This window comes from Populus trichocarpa, chromosome 1 (genome assembly GCF_000002775.5).
Source record: "Populus trichocarpa isolate Nisqually-1 chromosome 1, P.trichocarpa_v4.1, whole genome shotgun sequence".
Classification (NCBI taxonomy): Eukaryota; Viridiplantae; Streptophyta; class Magnoliopsida; order Malpighiales; family Salicaceae; genus Populus; species Populus trichocarpa.
The window spans coordinates 45422326-45437708 of NC_037285.2; the positions used below are offsets into that span (position 1 = coordinate 45422326).

Here is a 15383-nt window from a genome sequence, read left to right on the forward strand (position 1 = left end):
TTTAGGCTTGCATTCATTCCTCCTGTGCTGTCACATCCAACAACATCCCATTCCTCAAAGCTGCCATCCCCGATCAACAATTCTTCTAACTTCTTCAACCTTCCAATCAAATTCACAGGAATCCTACTTAGCCTTTCACAACCTGTCACATCCAACAACCTTAACTCCTTGAGCTCTCCTATTTCATCAGGTAATTCTTCAATGGATAAGCACCACATAAGACCAAGAATCTTAAGTCTCTGCAGCTTTCTCAACCAAATGAGGTCCTTGCATCCACACATGATCAACACCAACGATTGAAGTTTCGTTGATAGTTCAAGTGATTGCAATGACAAACGCCCTCCGTTCAGAGACAAAACTTCAATTTCTCTCATCCCTTCAAAACACCTCTGAGGAACATTCAAACCATAATCCACTTCTAATAATAGAACTTTGAGCTTTGGACATACCAATCCTTCAGGAAGTTCTGCTAGTTTATTGCCCATTAACGAAATTGTTGTACAACCTTCAAAGCTTGTATTGCTCATTGGCCACTTCTGCAACCCAATGCCAGCCTTTACCATGAATCCATATTCTTCTGATGATGCTATCTGAATAGCAAAGTCACGAACCAAGTCATGCATTTTCACATGTTCTCCAGTTTCAGTGCCCAACAGCATGCAACAATCTTTGAGGTTTTCGATTGCCACAAAAACTCGTTTCCTTGCATCTTCGATGGGCTCCGCATCTTGATGTAACCCATAGCCAACTGCATATCTCGTCAAGTCCTCGATTGGAATATCATAGTCTTCTGGAAATAAACAGCATAGCACGAAACATGACTTGGTTTCCTCGAACTTCAAATAATCATAGCTCAACTTAAGACATGTATAAGCATTTTTTTGTTTGTCAATTTGTTCCATGCGCGGAAATTGAGAGTCTTTGAGCTGTTTAGACGCTACTTCCCACTGAACTAGAGATTTATCTCTTAGAGCCCTTCCCACTGTCACAAGTGCTATAGGCAAGCCATGGCATTCTCTCGCAACCTCCCTTGCCACTGTGTTCAAGGTAGAGTCCCCATCACGTAAACCTGCATTGATTCTGAATAAAGCCAATGCTTCATCTTCAGATAAGACTCTTAAAAACACTTTTTGCTGGCACTCCATAGAAGAACATATGTGTTCAAAACGTGTTGTTAGAAGAATTTTACAACCCCTGTGATCATCACCAAATGGGATCCCTATCTCTTTCAAGTCAATATCTTCCCAAACATCATCTAGGATTATAAGCATCTTCTCCACTTCCTTCAGTCTATGCCTTAATCGATCTGCTCTCCCTTCTCTACTCTTTTCTTTAATATCCAGACGTAACTTATCTGCCATTCGATCCTGGATGTCTGTGACATTTGGATTCTGGGACACCGTAGCCATCAAAACTTCAGGAAAAAGCTGCAACTCTTTGGCTCTCCTGCCTACTTCTTTCACCAGGGTGGTTTTACCCACTCCTCCCATGCCGTACAGTCCGATCATATTGACACTGTCATCTTTGAGAGCTTTCATAATCTGTTCCAAAGCTTCTTTTGACGATTCTGAGGGCGTGAATTCCTTTGATGGAAGAAATTCTATGGGCTGAAGATGAGCTTTGTGGGACACCGTTTTAAACTTTTCGCTAATTTCTTCAAGTTTTCTGAGAGTCTCCGACTTATTGGCCAGTGCCTTGCTTAACTTGAATTGTCGCATGCAGTTCGGACACCAAGTAAAGCATTTGCCATTTTTTCCTATTTCATTTTCCAAAGGCTTCACACCTTCAATCTCGTTGTTTGCATCTTCCAGCCACTTTTTGACAACTTTTTCAATTTCTTCAGCATTCGTTTTAGCATCTTCGACAATATTTTGCAGACGTTCTTTTGCCGAATACAGATTCTCCTTTCGTTCTTTGAATTCTTCAACAAAATTGTTGAAACAGAACATGTAACGGAACTGCCTTCCTACTGGTTCCACCATGAGTTCTGCTATCTTAGATATAATGGATCCACCCACACTTTCGATAGCCATTTTCCACCACTCTGAAAATCAGAGAAATAAGGATACAGAACGCGAGAGTGAGTCACTACAAGTAAAAGAGGCACAGAGAATGAGAAAAGGAATTTTATTACCTTATTTTGGGAAAATATGTGCGAAAAGCACTGGTACTGATTGCTCAATGAAATAGCGGGAGGAAGAAAAGGAGAAGGCCTTTAGCTCTGTATGGAATCCAGCTTCAAAAGCAACAAGGCAAGGTATGATCTAAGACGAATGAAAGGTTCAGGATAATCACTTAGACGCCTCCATGGGTGATACCAGCTCGCTTCCAACAACAAATGTAATTAATCTAAGCTATGAGCGGTCAATGTTTTTTTTAGTTTTCTTTTGTTTTTTTTCTTAAAAAACAGATCAACAAGGGAAAAAACTTGCAAAGAAGTACAATTACTGGAACGAACTCAACAAAGGATCAAACTCAAGCAATTAAAAGTAATTGTCTCATCTCTGTGTCACACACTCAAAGAATTTCATTACCTTATTTTGGGAAAATATGTGCGAAAAGCACTGGTACTGATTGCTCAAAGAAATAGAGAAGGCCTTTAGCTCTGTATGGAATCCAGCTTCAAAAGCAACAACGCAAGGTATAAGCATTTTGATGACATAATTAAGATAACATGCGTAGTAATATAAAGAAAGTGACAAACAAATAAAAATAATAATGTGTACAAGAAAGAAACGAATGAAAGGTTCAGGATAATCACTTAGACGCCTCCATGGATGATACCAGCTCGCTTCCAGTAACACATATAATTAACCTAAGCTATGATCGGTCAAAAAAAAAATTAGGTTTCTTTTTTTTTTATAAAAAAAAAACAGATCAACAAGGGGAAAAAAAAAGAAAAGACTTGCAAAGAAGTAGAATTACTGGAATGAACTCAACGAAGGATCAAACTCAAGCAATTAAAAGTAATAGTCTCATCTCTGTGTCACACACTAAAGGAAGGAGAGAAAAGAAGGGGATGGGATCACGGCAAGAAAGAAGGAGAAAGAAAGGAATGAGACAAAGAAGGAAGAAAGTAAGGTCACGTAGGGGCCAGTCTTGTAGAAAGTTTGAGAATTAGAATGAAAAAGAGGATAATAAAGTAGTTGTCAGAATCAAAACACATAACATAAGACAAAAACAGGGAGAGAGGCTATTTGTGTTTTTTAACTGTGTTAGAGTGTATTTTATAATTATATTTAATTTATAGAAATATTAAATTAAAAGTTTTTAATATTTTTTGATATTTTTTTTAAAATATAAAATATTATTTTAATACATTTTTAAATAAAAAAACATGTCACAAAACCAAATTATAGTATAAATTTAGAGAGAAATTGATTTTCTTGTTCATTACTGTTCACTCATACTCATTTTACTATGGATATTAATTGTGGGTTTATTGAAAATTTTCAATTTGATACTCAAGTTCGTTTTTCTATAATTGAGCCCTTTTGAGCTCATTTGCATATTTTTTAAGGATAAGGGTTAAATTGAAAGACAGAGAACAAAAATGAAAAACTAGGCTAAAATAGATGGCGGCTCTGTAATTTGTTTGCAAAGTTAATTTTAGTCCCCCATCTTTTTAAGCTATTAAGTAATCAGTCCTTGTAATTTTTAAACATTGCATTTTGGTATAAAATTTCATTTTCCTTTTTTTTTAGTTTTTTTTTATGGAGGAAAGAGAGAGGGTCGCCAGATTTCATCTTAGAGAGAAAAAGTTGTAGTTGGGGAAGATTTTGGCCCCCAAAACATATGTTGCTTGTTTTTTAATTGTGTCTAAGTGGTTTTTATAATTATATTTAATTTATAAAAATATTAAATTAATATATTTTTAGTATTTTTTGGTGATTTAAAAAAATATAAAATTATTTTATTATATTTTAAATAAAAAATATTTTTAAAAAGCATGTGTCCCAATACCAAATTATTATAATTATAATATAAACTAAAAGACATAGTCTTTTAGTATGGCCTTTGACTTATAGCACCGTGAATTAGAACAATGTTATGATGTCCTAACCATAGTTATTAAACCCGGCCCGGGGGTTGACCCGGCCAAGGTGCTGGGTCCTGAGTTTCATGGATCAACCAAGAAAAAAAATTTAAACTTTTAATATTTTATATGAAAAAATTAAGAAAAAATCCATGTAAATATAGGCTATACATATTATAAATAATGAAGTTTAAAAGAATATTTTAAAAAGTTTTTTTATCTCACATTAAAAAGATATTATGTTAAGCTTTTAAGTTGAAATATTTAAACCAAAAAAGTTTTTTATCTCACATTGAAAAAAATATAACTTTTTTCTTGGAAACATAGAGTATATATACTAATGGGTTTCAAATCCCACATTGAAAAAACATAGTTTTTTTCTTGTGAACATAGCATAGTTTTTTTCTTGTGAACATAGAATATATATACTAATGGGTTTCAAATCCCACATTGAAAAAAAATAACTTTTTTTTTGGGAACATAGAGTATATATACTATAATACTAATGGGTTTCAAATCTCACATTAAAAAAGATACTATGTTATCCTTTTAAGTTGAAGTATTTAAACTAAAAGGTTTTTTATCCCACATTGAAAAAATATAATTTTTTTTTGGAACATAATATATACTAATGGGTTTCAAATCCCATATTTGAAAAAAAAAACACCGGGTCTCGCCCGGGTTGACCCGCCGGGTCGATCAAGTTTGGCCGGGTCATTGCACCGGCCGATCTTTTGACAAACTCGGACCGGTTCAGCCCCCGGGCCAACCCACCAGTCCGGTCCGGGTTTAATAACTATAGTCCTAACCCTTCTTCACAAAACTGAAAGATGTTGCTTTTGAGGGTGTTTTGGTATTTTCATGGGAATTCAATTGACATTGATGAATTCATTGGTGGCGAACTGATCTTCACATAAATTTTTGGCACAGTGCAATGACTTTCTTACCCTTAAAAGCAAAATGACATATACCTATTACTTAAGGGTATTTTGGGTGTTTCAGATTTAATTATATAGTGAATTCACGACTCAACCCTGCAAGACCAAAAAAAAGAAACGGGTATGCAAGGCATTTGTGTATTTTCCTTTTGGTTTTGTGGGTAATTATCAAATTGAGGGAGGAGTTGTTGCGTCTTTTACCAGTTATATAATATCCTCATTTCCGAGACCACACATCAATCATGAAAGAGGAAAACATGGTAATTTTTTTTAATCGGATTTATACAAGGTTCATTGAAATTTCTACTAAAATTTTGACAGTGTCTCTCCTATACCGGGAGGTCTCAAGTAATCGACAAACAACCTGTACATTTTTATTATTCATTACTCAATCTCATCCCAATCATCCTAAATATCAAACATCATAATATTCAATGGTACAACCACAATATCCCAAATATTCATATTAAAAAATCAGACATAATTTAATACTTAAATAAAAGAAACAAACATACATGAATGTTAGAAGTATATACTAATATAGTAGACATTCGGTTTAAAGAATGTTATTACAATTCAAGTCATATAGTTTCTAAGCATCATCATTCGTTTAGTTCTAAATAACACAAAAGATAGAGAATCTAAAATGTTACTCTTGTTGTGATATGATGGACCTGAAACAATATAACCTTCAAAAATAATTATATTAAAGGCAATATTATCGTAAAGAAATATCAAACGGTTATATATATATATATAATTCCCCATCTAGTCTCCTTCTAATACTTCTAGATTTATCCCTTCAAGAATCACTAACATTTCCCCCTCCTTTTTCATCCTACAATTTTCAACCAATCTCACATATTAATGCCGAAGGAATCATTCCTTCAAAATGCCGATTCCCATTTCATTAGTACCATCAACCATTCTCCACTGAGAACACCAATCATACCATTTCTTTCCAAAACCTAGGAGGTAATGCCGACACTAATGAATCTCATTAGTGTCATTTGTCGTCCTTACCGGGATCGACTAATCAAGTTCGTTGTAAGTGTCGACATCAATGCAGCCGATTGATGTCATTAACTATTTCCAACCTGAAATAGTTAATCAATTTTCCATAACACCTTGGAATATTTATGGGAATGTCGATGTCAAAGATTCTTGACATCATTAGCTTTCACATTATGAATAATTAATCAAGTTCCATGGGATTGCCATTATTTAGTAAACCATATTGGGGACCGACTAATTAAATTCGAGAAGTGATTATCAATGAATTCCATTAATATAGTTTATTATTTTTAATCAAATCAATTAATCAAGTTTACTTTCATTTCTCATTTATTTCATCTTATATTTTCTCCTTTTGGCTTTATCCATAGATATGAAATCCAAGAATTGAACATATTACCAAAATTACCATTATTTTAGGAAAGTATACGTATAGAACACCTACTTGCTGCAGAAGCTCAGCTCGCACTCTCTTACTGCTATTGTGCCTCTCCTACGGTTCCTCCTGAATCCACAGGCATACTACATTATTCCTTACTCAATAACATCCTTGGCTATAACTTCTATGAAGAAACCTCTCCTAAATTTTATCATTTTAGGCCTGAATCCTCTCTAGGATTAAGGCGACGAATCTCTCTAGTTTTTGTCAATGGTTTAAATGAATCTCCAATTATCTCCATTTCCCTTTCCTCTCTCAAGACAACTATTTTCACGTTATATGTATGGCAACCTTCTTAAATATGACCTCCCATGGCCATTTATGCAAATTTGCCCTTTTTGTGTAAGGTGATCAAGAACTATTTCAAGAAGCATACATATTATTACTTTTACGATTTTCCTACATTTCGCAACTCCTCCTAAGATAAGCCATAAGCCGTACATATGGCCCATAAACTCAATTCTACCGCACATAACACATGAAATAGATATGTGAAGTTCTCTTATCATCAAGTTATCTTGCTTCCCTTATTAGTAAACTTTCCACGAAACCTAATTCACTCATCATTATGATACGAAATCTCAAAACTCCCTCTCCCCTTCCTTAATCTTGTCTTGGCCGAAACTTGGCCCAAGGGAACCAAGAGTTCCCTTCTTCTTCTTATGTGATAATTATCCTTTCTAGCTATTTTCACATTACAACAACACATCATAAGCAATTAATAAAGAAAATCACAAATTCTACTTTTCCCACTCACACCCTTAGTGCCTGACCACCTTGGATCCTTTACCCATTGGCTTTTCTTTGTTGTTCTTACATAAATTCACATCCAAAGCAACCTATGATACTCTAATTGGTCCAATTCCAAACAATTTTATGTTTCCTCCAAATTTTGTTCAAGAATCCTAATTTCAATTCAAGATAATTACACAAGTTCTAATCAAATTTAAGTAAATTCATATAGTTGAGTTTAAGACTCCTTACTTGGGGATAATCTGAATTGATTCTTAATTGGTTGAAAAATTTCAACCCCTCCTTCCTTGCATGCAGCCGACCCTCTCCCATTTTCTCCTCATAATTTCTTCACTTGTTTCTTACAAATTCTCTTGCCAAATGGTTTTTTTCCCCTACCAACCTATCTAAGACTTGTAAAATCTTGATAAACTTTGGTGTTTCTCTCTTAAATTTTTTATGAAAAAATCTGGAATTTCTCCCCTCTTTTGTGTTCATGTCGCTGGCCTCATGAAGGAAGAAATGAGGTATTTATAACCCCATTCTTCTTAATTACACTGTGACCCAATTTCTTTTTTTTTTTTCACAATTTGAGTCATACTTCTTTTGTCTTTCATGGTTTGTTTTTAATTAATTGAATTTTTTTGTATAAATTCATTCTCGGGGTTTACATGCCGCTTTTTTTTTCTTATTTTCTCTCTCATCCTAGGAAAGCGCATTGTCCATAAAAAAATTCAATACAGTCCTTTAATTAGTTTTGTCTTCAAATTTGGTCCCTGGTCTTTTGATTAGTATTTGTTTATTTGAAATAATTTATACAAAAAAATTGTTTTCAATTTCATCACCAATGGATTTGAGATAATGGGTCTAGAGCTTATCAAGTTGCGAGTTTGAGATATTAATCTAGGGTGAGGAGAGGTTTGCCCGAGTTTGCTTGGTTGTTTTCATTCATTTTTTAAATATCTTTTTTTTGTTTCATTATCCGATATTTTTTTTCCACTTTTGATGGCACTTTTCTACAAATGAAGGAGAAGGAGCATTGGTGAATCCAACTTTTATAAAAGTCTTGTTGAGTGCTTATGTTATTTAACCTGCACGAGACTTGACATTCTATTTGGAGCTGGTTTGGTTAGCAGATTTATAGAAATTCCAAGATTTTCTCGCTTGCAGGCAGCCAAGAGGATTTTACGGTTTGTTAAAGGCATATCCACTTATGGTTTATTTTACCCATCTTCACAAAATCTTGAACTTGTTGGTTATAGTGACAATGATTGGTCTGGAAGTTATGAAGATAGAAAAAGTACTATTGGTTGTGTTTTACTTGGGTGAAGTAGCTTTTACATGGTCTTCCAAAAAACAATCCATTTTAGCACTTTCAATTTGTGAAGCTGAGTATGTTGTAGCTGTTTGGTTGAGCAAATTGCTAGAAGAAGTACAACAGAAGCAAAAGAAAGCAACCAAGATTTTTGTTGATAATAAATCAGCTATTGCATTAGCAAAGAATGCAGTTTAACATGAACAATCAAAGCATATTGATAAACATTTTCATTTCATAAGGGAGCACGTGAAAGAAAGAGATGTGGAGTTGGTTCATGTTAGGACAAATGAGCATGTGGCTGATATTTTTACAAAACCATTAAAGATAAAAAAATGTTCTGTTATTTACAGAAGAAGCTTGGAGTTATGATGATGGATGAAACAAGTTTAAGAGGGAAGAATGTTGATGTTTAAACTTGTTTGTTGAAAACTAATTATATTGAAGTCAGTGTTAGAATAAAATGTCATGAAAATCAGTAATGTCATGAAGTCAGTGTTAAGATTAATTGAGTCAAGAGTTTATTTAAGTTTCTTAGAGGTTTGTAAAAGACATTCTTCAATGTCTATAAAGATGTAAACATTTATGTTATTGAAGGTGTGAGAGTATCAATTTTCAGCCTTTTATATTCCACCAAAATCGTGTGTGTAAAAGTGAGTGTTCTTCTCTGTTTTTGTGTGAAGTTTTCCAACATGCAGGACTTTAGAAATCTGTTTAACATTCCATTATTGAATGGATCAGGTTGTAATGGGCTTTGAGAGGGACAATTTAGGCATGGTTTTTTTTTTTGGAAATAATACGTCTCATATTACAGTGAGTTCTAAGCCTTAAGGGCTACTATCTACCTTCTTATTCCAATGGATCTTCCAGTAGCAATAAGAGCAGAATGTTTGAAGTTTTTATCATACCTATGACTGAGCCTGAGGAGATTGAAAAGCTTGAAAAGGATAAAAAAGAGAGTATGAACAGAAGGAGGAAGATATCGATATTGAAAACAACAAATAAAGGAAAGAAATTGCAAAGTAAGAGGGCAAAGGCAGCATCTCTTGAAATTGTTGATATGTCAATATCTGATGATGGAATTAGAAACAGAAAAGGGGCTCTTTGTTCCTTATAGAGTGATGGATGTTGGTGATCCTATTCAACTGACTGAACAAGATTCTCCAACCATAAATAAACAGAAAGTTATTGCTTGCTGGGAGGTTGGAAAAGCCACTCTTGAACCAGATGAAGACACTGATTAGATGATTGTTTATAGATAAGAAGTGTGAGAATTAGGGTGATGGGAGGGGGCAGTTGTGACACTCCTGCTGAAGTATGGGTGTTCTAATCTTTTCTTATAGGTAGTATTATTGCTTAAATGCTTGTGATTTGCTAGAATTACCTTTATCAGGTAAAACGTTCACCTGGTCTATGGGAAACTCAAACGTTCACCTGGTCTATGGGAAACTCAGCTAGTCATATTGATAGGGCTTTCTTATCTACTGACTGGTTGAACAAATTTCATTCTTTCTCCTTGTGTGGTCTTGCTAAATTATAGACCTATTCATTTGATGATGGATAAAACTAATCGAGGTCCTAAGCCATTAAGGTTCTTAAATTGTTGGTGATTGAGATTTGATTTCACGAAAGTTGTCCAGGATTTTTGGGGTTCTGCATGCTATGACTTCAGTCAGTTATGGTGGAAATGTTGTGAAGGCTATCAAAGTTATTAAAGAGGCTCTGATATCATGGAATAATGCTATTGTTGGTAATATTGAATAGAAAATCAAGGCTTTGGAGTTGGAAGCTGAGATTTTAGAGAGCACCAAAGAGAGCAAGGATCTATTTAGAAGCAAACAACTTGTCAATGATCTTAATTCTTTATACGGTATGTGGGAATCTCTATGGCATCAAAAATCTAGAGTTTAATGGTGCAAATTTAGTGACAAAAACACACGTTTTTCCATCTATCTACCACTGCTAGAAAAAAATGAATGTTGTTTTCTCAATTTCAGTAGATGGGAAGGTTATTTCCAAGCAAGCTGAAGAAAAGCATGAAGTTATTAGATTTTACAAGGGTCTTTACTCTCTTGAAAAATGATGGAGGCCCTCTTGCTCGAAACTAAATTTTCAGAAACTTTTTCCTTCTTCGACAATTTCTCTAGAAGTTAGAGATGTTATTCACTCTTGATGAGGTTAAAGCTGCAATTTGGGATTGTGACAACAATAAAGCTTCCCAGTTTGATGTTGTCACCTTTTTTTTTAATTAAGAAAACATAGGATACAATAAGGGGTGACATCTCTAACATGGTTAATGATTTTTATTTAGATGGTTCCTTTCTCATGACATTAATAGTTCATTCATCACCTTAATTCCTAAAGTTGTTGGCTCTAACAATCTTAAGGACTAAAAGTTTATCAGTCTCATTAGAAGTCTCTCAAAGGTGCTAATAGACTCAAGGGTGTTATGCCTTAGGTTATTGGTGATTATCAGAATGCCTTTATCAAAGGAAGACAAATCCTTAATGGTGTTTTTATTGCTAACAAGATAATCAACCACTTAAAAAGGAGAAAACCAAAAGGTTATCTACTCTAAATCGATTTCCATAAAGCTTTTGACTCAGTGATTTGGGAGTATCTAGATGAAGTTATGGCATGTACGGGATTTGGCTCACGTTGGAGAGAATGGATCCACCAATGTATTTCAACAGCAAAAATTTATGTTCTTGTGATTGGCTCTCCAACTGAAGAATTCTTTATGGAAAAGGGTTTGCATCAACGAGACTTTTTATTACCATTTCTCTTGATCAACATAGTAGCCGAGGAACTTATAGCAGAATGCTGAAAAAACGGTTGTGAATTGGGATTTATAGAGGGATTCATTGAAGATTCAAATGAAGTTCAGTTGCCAGCTATGATTAAAGCACTAAAACTATTTTTTTCGCGAGATGAATTTATTAGAGTAAAGTTTATTTTTTAATCTGATTATGATGTTCTGGTTAACTAGATGAATAAGTCATTTAATAGGCCATGAAGATTTCATGAATTTTTCATCCTTCCATCTAGATTTTCTTCGCGTTCGGTTTAGTGTCCTTTCATATTTTGTACGATACTAAGCATATGGCCGATGGTTTTGCAAAATAAAGTGTGACTAGAAGTTGTGACTATGTGACATGGCTTTGATCTTCATGCTTTATTTACTCCCTGAAACTCTGCTGGAATTGATTCCAATTCATCTCTTCTCATCTAATAATTGATGCAGTTCAGGTTGTTGGCTTACATGGTAATAACTGCTTGGAGTCTCTGGTACACAAGAATTTATAGCATGGGCATAAAGCTGCATTCTTTGCTTTAGTGATGTCCTAATTATATAGTTTTTTATTTTGGTTCAGTATATCTGCAGACCATAGATTTAGAATTTAAGATACGCGTGAAAAACTTTTAAGATTTGGCTATATGTAAAGCAAAATATTTTTTAAAGTGGAAATTTATTTTTTGAATTTTCAATTTAATTTTTATTTTTTTAATCTTTTTAAGATTTTAGAAAAAACTATGTATTTTAATACCAGATCTATAGCTTACCGTGTATGTCTATAGTCCGATATTATACAAAATTATTGGAAAAACATGCGATAAAATCACAAATATTTTGAAATAACCCTTTGGAAATTTTTAGGATTTTTTTTGAAATTATATAATATTACATTATTATTATATTATTAAATATAAATTGGGCTGGACCCAGCCCAACCATCTGGGCTCAGCCGAAATGGGCCCATCCTGACCCAGTCAGGGTGGGCCAACTAGCGGCCTAACTGACCCATCTTTTTTTTTGGAGTTGGGCTAAGTCGGGCCGGTTAGGGTCCGACCTAAAATAGTTTAGTCACTAGCCCAACCTAGTGATCAAGATGCATGAACAATGGAGTGTGAATTATAATTCAGGCTCCATTGTTCATAACGGCATGAATTATAATTTATGTTCCATTGTTTGCATGCAGTAGAATAGGAAGAAGAAGAGAGTTACTTGGCATGAAGGCTTCAACTGTGAAGAGAAGGTTCGACTGGTAGTTGAGGAGGCGTTGATGGAGGCGACGGTGGTCGGTATTGGCTGTGGGATGAAGAAGAAACCTTTGGTTGAGGGGGAAGAAGGAGAAGTCGTGGTGGTGGTCCTTGTCTCCGATGAGGGGATGAAGTGGCAAAGGGTATTGGGCCACCGACAACCATGTTGTTGGTGTGGTGATGGTAGTGGAAGAGGTGACAAAGAGAGAGAAAATCGTCGGCTAGAGAAGGAAAACGGGGGGCAGACTGATTTTTAGCCAACTTTGGACTTGAGTTTTGTAACAGTCCCGACTATTCGATTTTATCAATACTAAAAGATCCTAACATATACTTTTATGAGGGTAATTTTTTTTTTAACCAGACTTCTACAATTTCATGTTCTTGGGATAAAATTCCTAGATCCTAGCATTTGTCTATATAAAATTTTTACCCAGGTGAATTCAAATTTCATTTAGTTACATATTGATGATTTTATTTCCTGGTAACTCACTCCCAGTAATATTTTATTCATATTTTTGTATTTTTTTTCTTTTGTATTTGGTTTGTTCTAATGCTTGTTTGGTGCTTCTATTAAATCTATTCTATAAGCACTTAGATTGCTTTTCTGCCTAATTTTCAACCGGGGTGTACAAGTATCTCCTCCCTCAGGCTATGAAATCCTCCTTTATTTATAGGGAGTGGAAGAGAGACATTTTGTTTTTTATTGTGTTAAATCTTGGCCCTAGATTTGGCCCCAAAAGATTCCAAGAAAAATATCAGGTGATCATTTTCGTGCAAGTTTTGTCAAATTTGATGAAAGGTAGAGGCATTAAATGCACTTGTAAAGTAGCTCTCTGAGCAGTTTTTTTCAGAGAAAAATTGAAGAAGAAGATGAATAGTAACCACAACGGCGCTATTTTGATCAAGTTTAATTCAGTCCTTCGATTTTTTATTTCTCTCAATTACACCCCTGTTTCAAACTTTCAATTTTATACAATTTCATCCCTAAAAAACTTCAATATCAACCCTAGATTTCAACCCGTTTTTCACATTAGTCCTTCGTTTCAGATTTATGCAAGTTGATCCTCAATTGACCATTAAACTTTTAATTTTCTTTAATTTTATCCCTGATTTCAATCAATTGGATCCTTATAGTTCGGTGCCATTTACAAATTGGTTCTTAGCTGTAAATTTCTTCAATTTAACCATTAATTGACAACAAAACTTTGATGTTCTTGCAATTTTATCCATGATTTCAATCAATTGACTTGGTAAAAATTAAATTTGGTCTTCTAAAATTACAATCTTCTCAATTAAGCCCAATTTTGGGCTCCCAAACTTAATTTTTCATCATCAATTAAGCCCCTAATAAAATTAATTTGACTCATTTAAAGTATAATTAAGTCATTGCAGCTAATTAAATCTTTTAATTGGACCCAATTAATTTTTAACATAATTAAAATTTAATTTGGCCTATGATTAAATCAAATTGGCCTATTAAAAATCTAATTATGTCTTTAGGCTTGATTTTTAAGTAGATTCGTCTAATAATCATTTAATTTGTCTTTAAATCTGCATTGTCTCTCTAGTTTTGGATATAATGAGGTACATTTAGGTTCCTAATCCCATCCAAAGTTGCAGCTTGATTTGAAATCCTAATAATCCTTATTTTAGTTATTTTATTTTTTATTTTGAAAAGAAAAAAGATGAATTTGGGAAATAGCTCAGAAATGAGTTATGACAATGAGAATTGTACATTCTGTGATTTTATTTTTGAAGGTATTCTTATTACATTTATTATTATAAGAAACTTTAAAAGGTGCAAGTAAAATATTATTTTCACACCACTGTTCACCCGACATTGTGGTTTGCCACAATGTTTTTTTTTTTTCATCCTGTTTTTATAGGTCTAAATTGATAGATAATTTGAGTAAATTTGTTAAGGAAGAGAAAAATCTAAACACAAATAATCGAAGTGAAAAAACAAAACATAAAAGAAGGGTGGGAGTTTCCATATTGAAGCTAAAAGTTCACTTTGGTCCTTCTACTTTTAAAATAATTACTTTTTGGTCCTTTAAGTTTTTCCACATTTTATTTTTGGTCCACAACTTTATTTTTCTATTTTTTCATTCCCTAGTTTGAAAGAGGAGACAAAAAGTCATTGGACTACAATGTTAGAGAAAAACTCGATTGACGCTGATTTTCACCATAAAAATGGTCAATTTTGGTCTTAATAGGTTTCATTTAATGAAGAGAGTTTCACTGAGGTGTTTTTTGCCCTTGAAATTGCCAAAAAAATTATGTTTTTTTGGGTTATTTTATTGGTTTATTTACATCATGAGGACCATTTTTAGATGTTTTGGTGTGAATGTTGTTTAAATTTGCATTTTTTAGGTCAAAAAACGCCCTGCTTGATTTTCTAACCACCCTTCCAATGGTCAAGAACGGGAGAGTCTTAGTAGGTGACATGTCGTATCCCTTTATCTTTTTTCAAAAACATTTAGGGCATTTCCAAATAAAAAAAAATAAAGCTCACATAAGTGAGCCCTTTTTAAAATGGGCTTGATATGCAGGCCTGACTTGCTAGGCCTAAAAATGCCTGACCTATTTTTTTTTCTAATTATATTCTTTCCAAAGTTTTAGATAGTTTATTTAGTCTTTTTTAAATAGTGGTTATCTTTTACTTATCTTTTATGTATTTAATATCTCAAAGAAATTATTCCAATTCATCTATAATGTTTTTATGTTTTATATAAATAAACTTTATTTTCATGACGTGTTTATAAAAATAAGAATTATTTGTTCTTGTTAAGAAAAAAAAATGACCTTTAAGATAATAAAAGAAGAAGAAGAAGAAAAGTGTGCATTAAGGGAAAAGTTGAGGTTAAA

At 33.6% G+C, this 15383-nt stretch overlaps 1 protein-coding gene across 16 annotated transcripts in view; it reads right to left on the bottom strand.

Annotated features, from left to right (window-relative positions):
• LOC18096055 (uncharacterized) overlaps window positions 1-15383 on the bottom strand; it is a 691470-nt gene that overhangs the window by 228446 nt on the left and 447641 nt on the right. Inside the window, exons 1-4 of one of the 16 annotated variants that reach the window (XM_052448461.1) lie at window positions 2762-3112; window positions 2535-2605; window positions 2135-2221; window positions 1899-2044 (exon numbers count right to left, since the gene is read on the bottom strand). The exons of 9 other annotated variants lie outside the window; for them this stretch is intronic. In XM_052448461.1, the coding sequence (XP_052304421.1) occupies window positions 1899-2033 (135 nt within the window). In that variant the 5' untranslated portion in view covers window positions 2034-2044; window positions 2135-2221; window positions 2535-2605; window positions 2762-3112. Of the gene's footprint in view, window positions 1-1898; window positions 2045-2134; window positions 2265-2534; window positions 2621-2761; window positions 3113-15383 lie in introns of those variants that run through there. 6 more of the 16 variants (XM_052448454.1, XM_052448439.1, XM_052448450.1 and 3 more) reach the window with 6 other exon arrangements.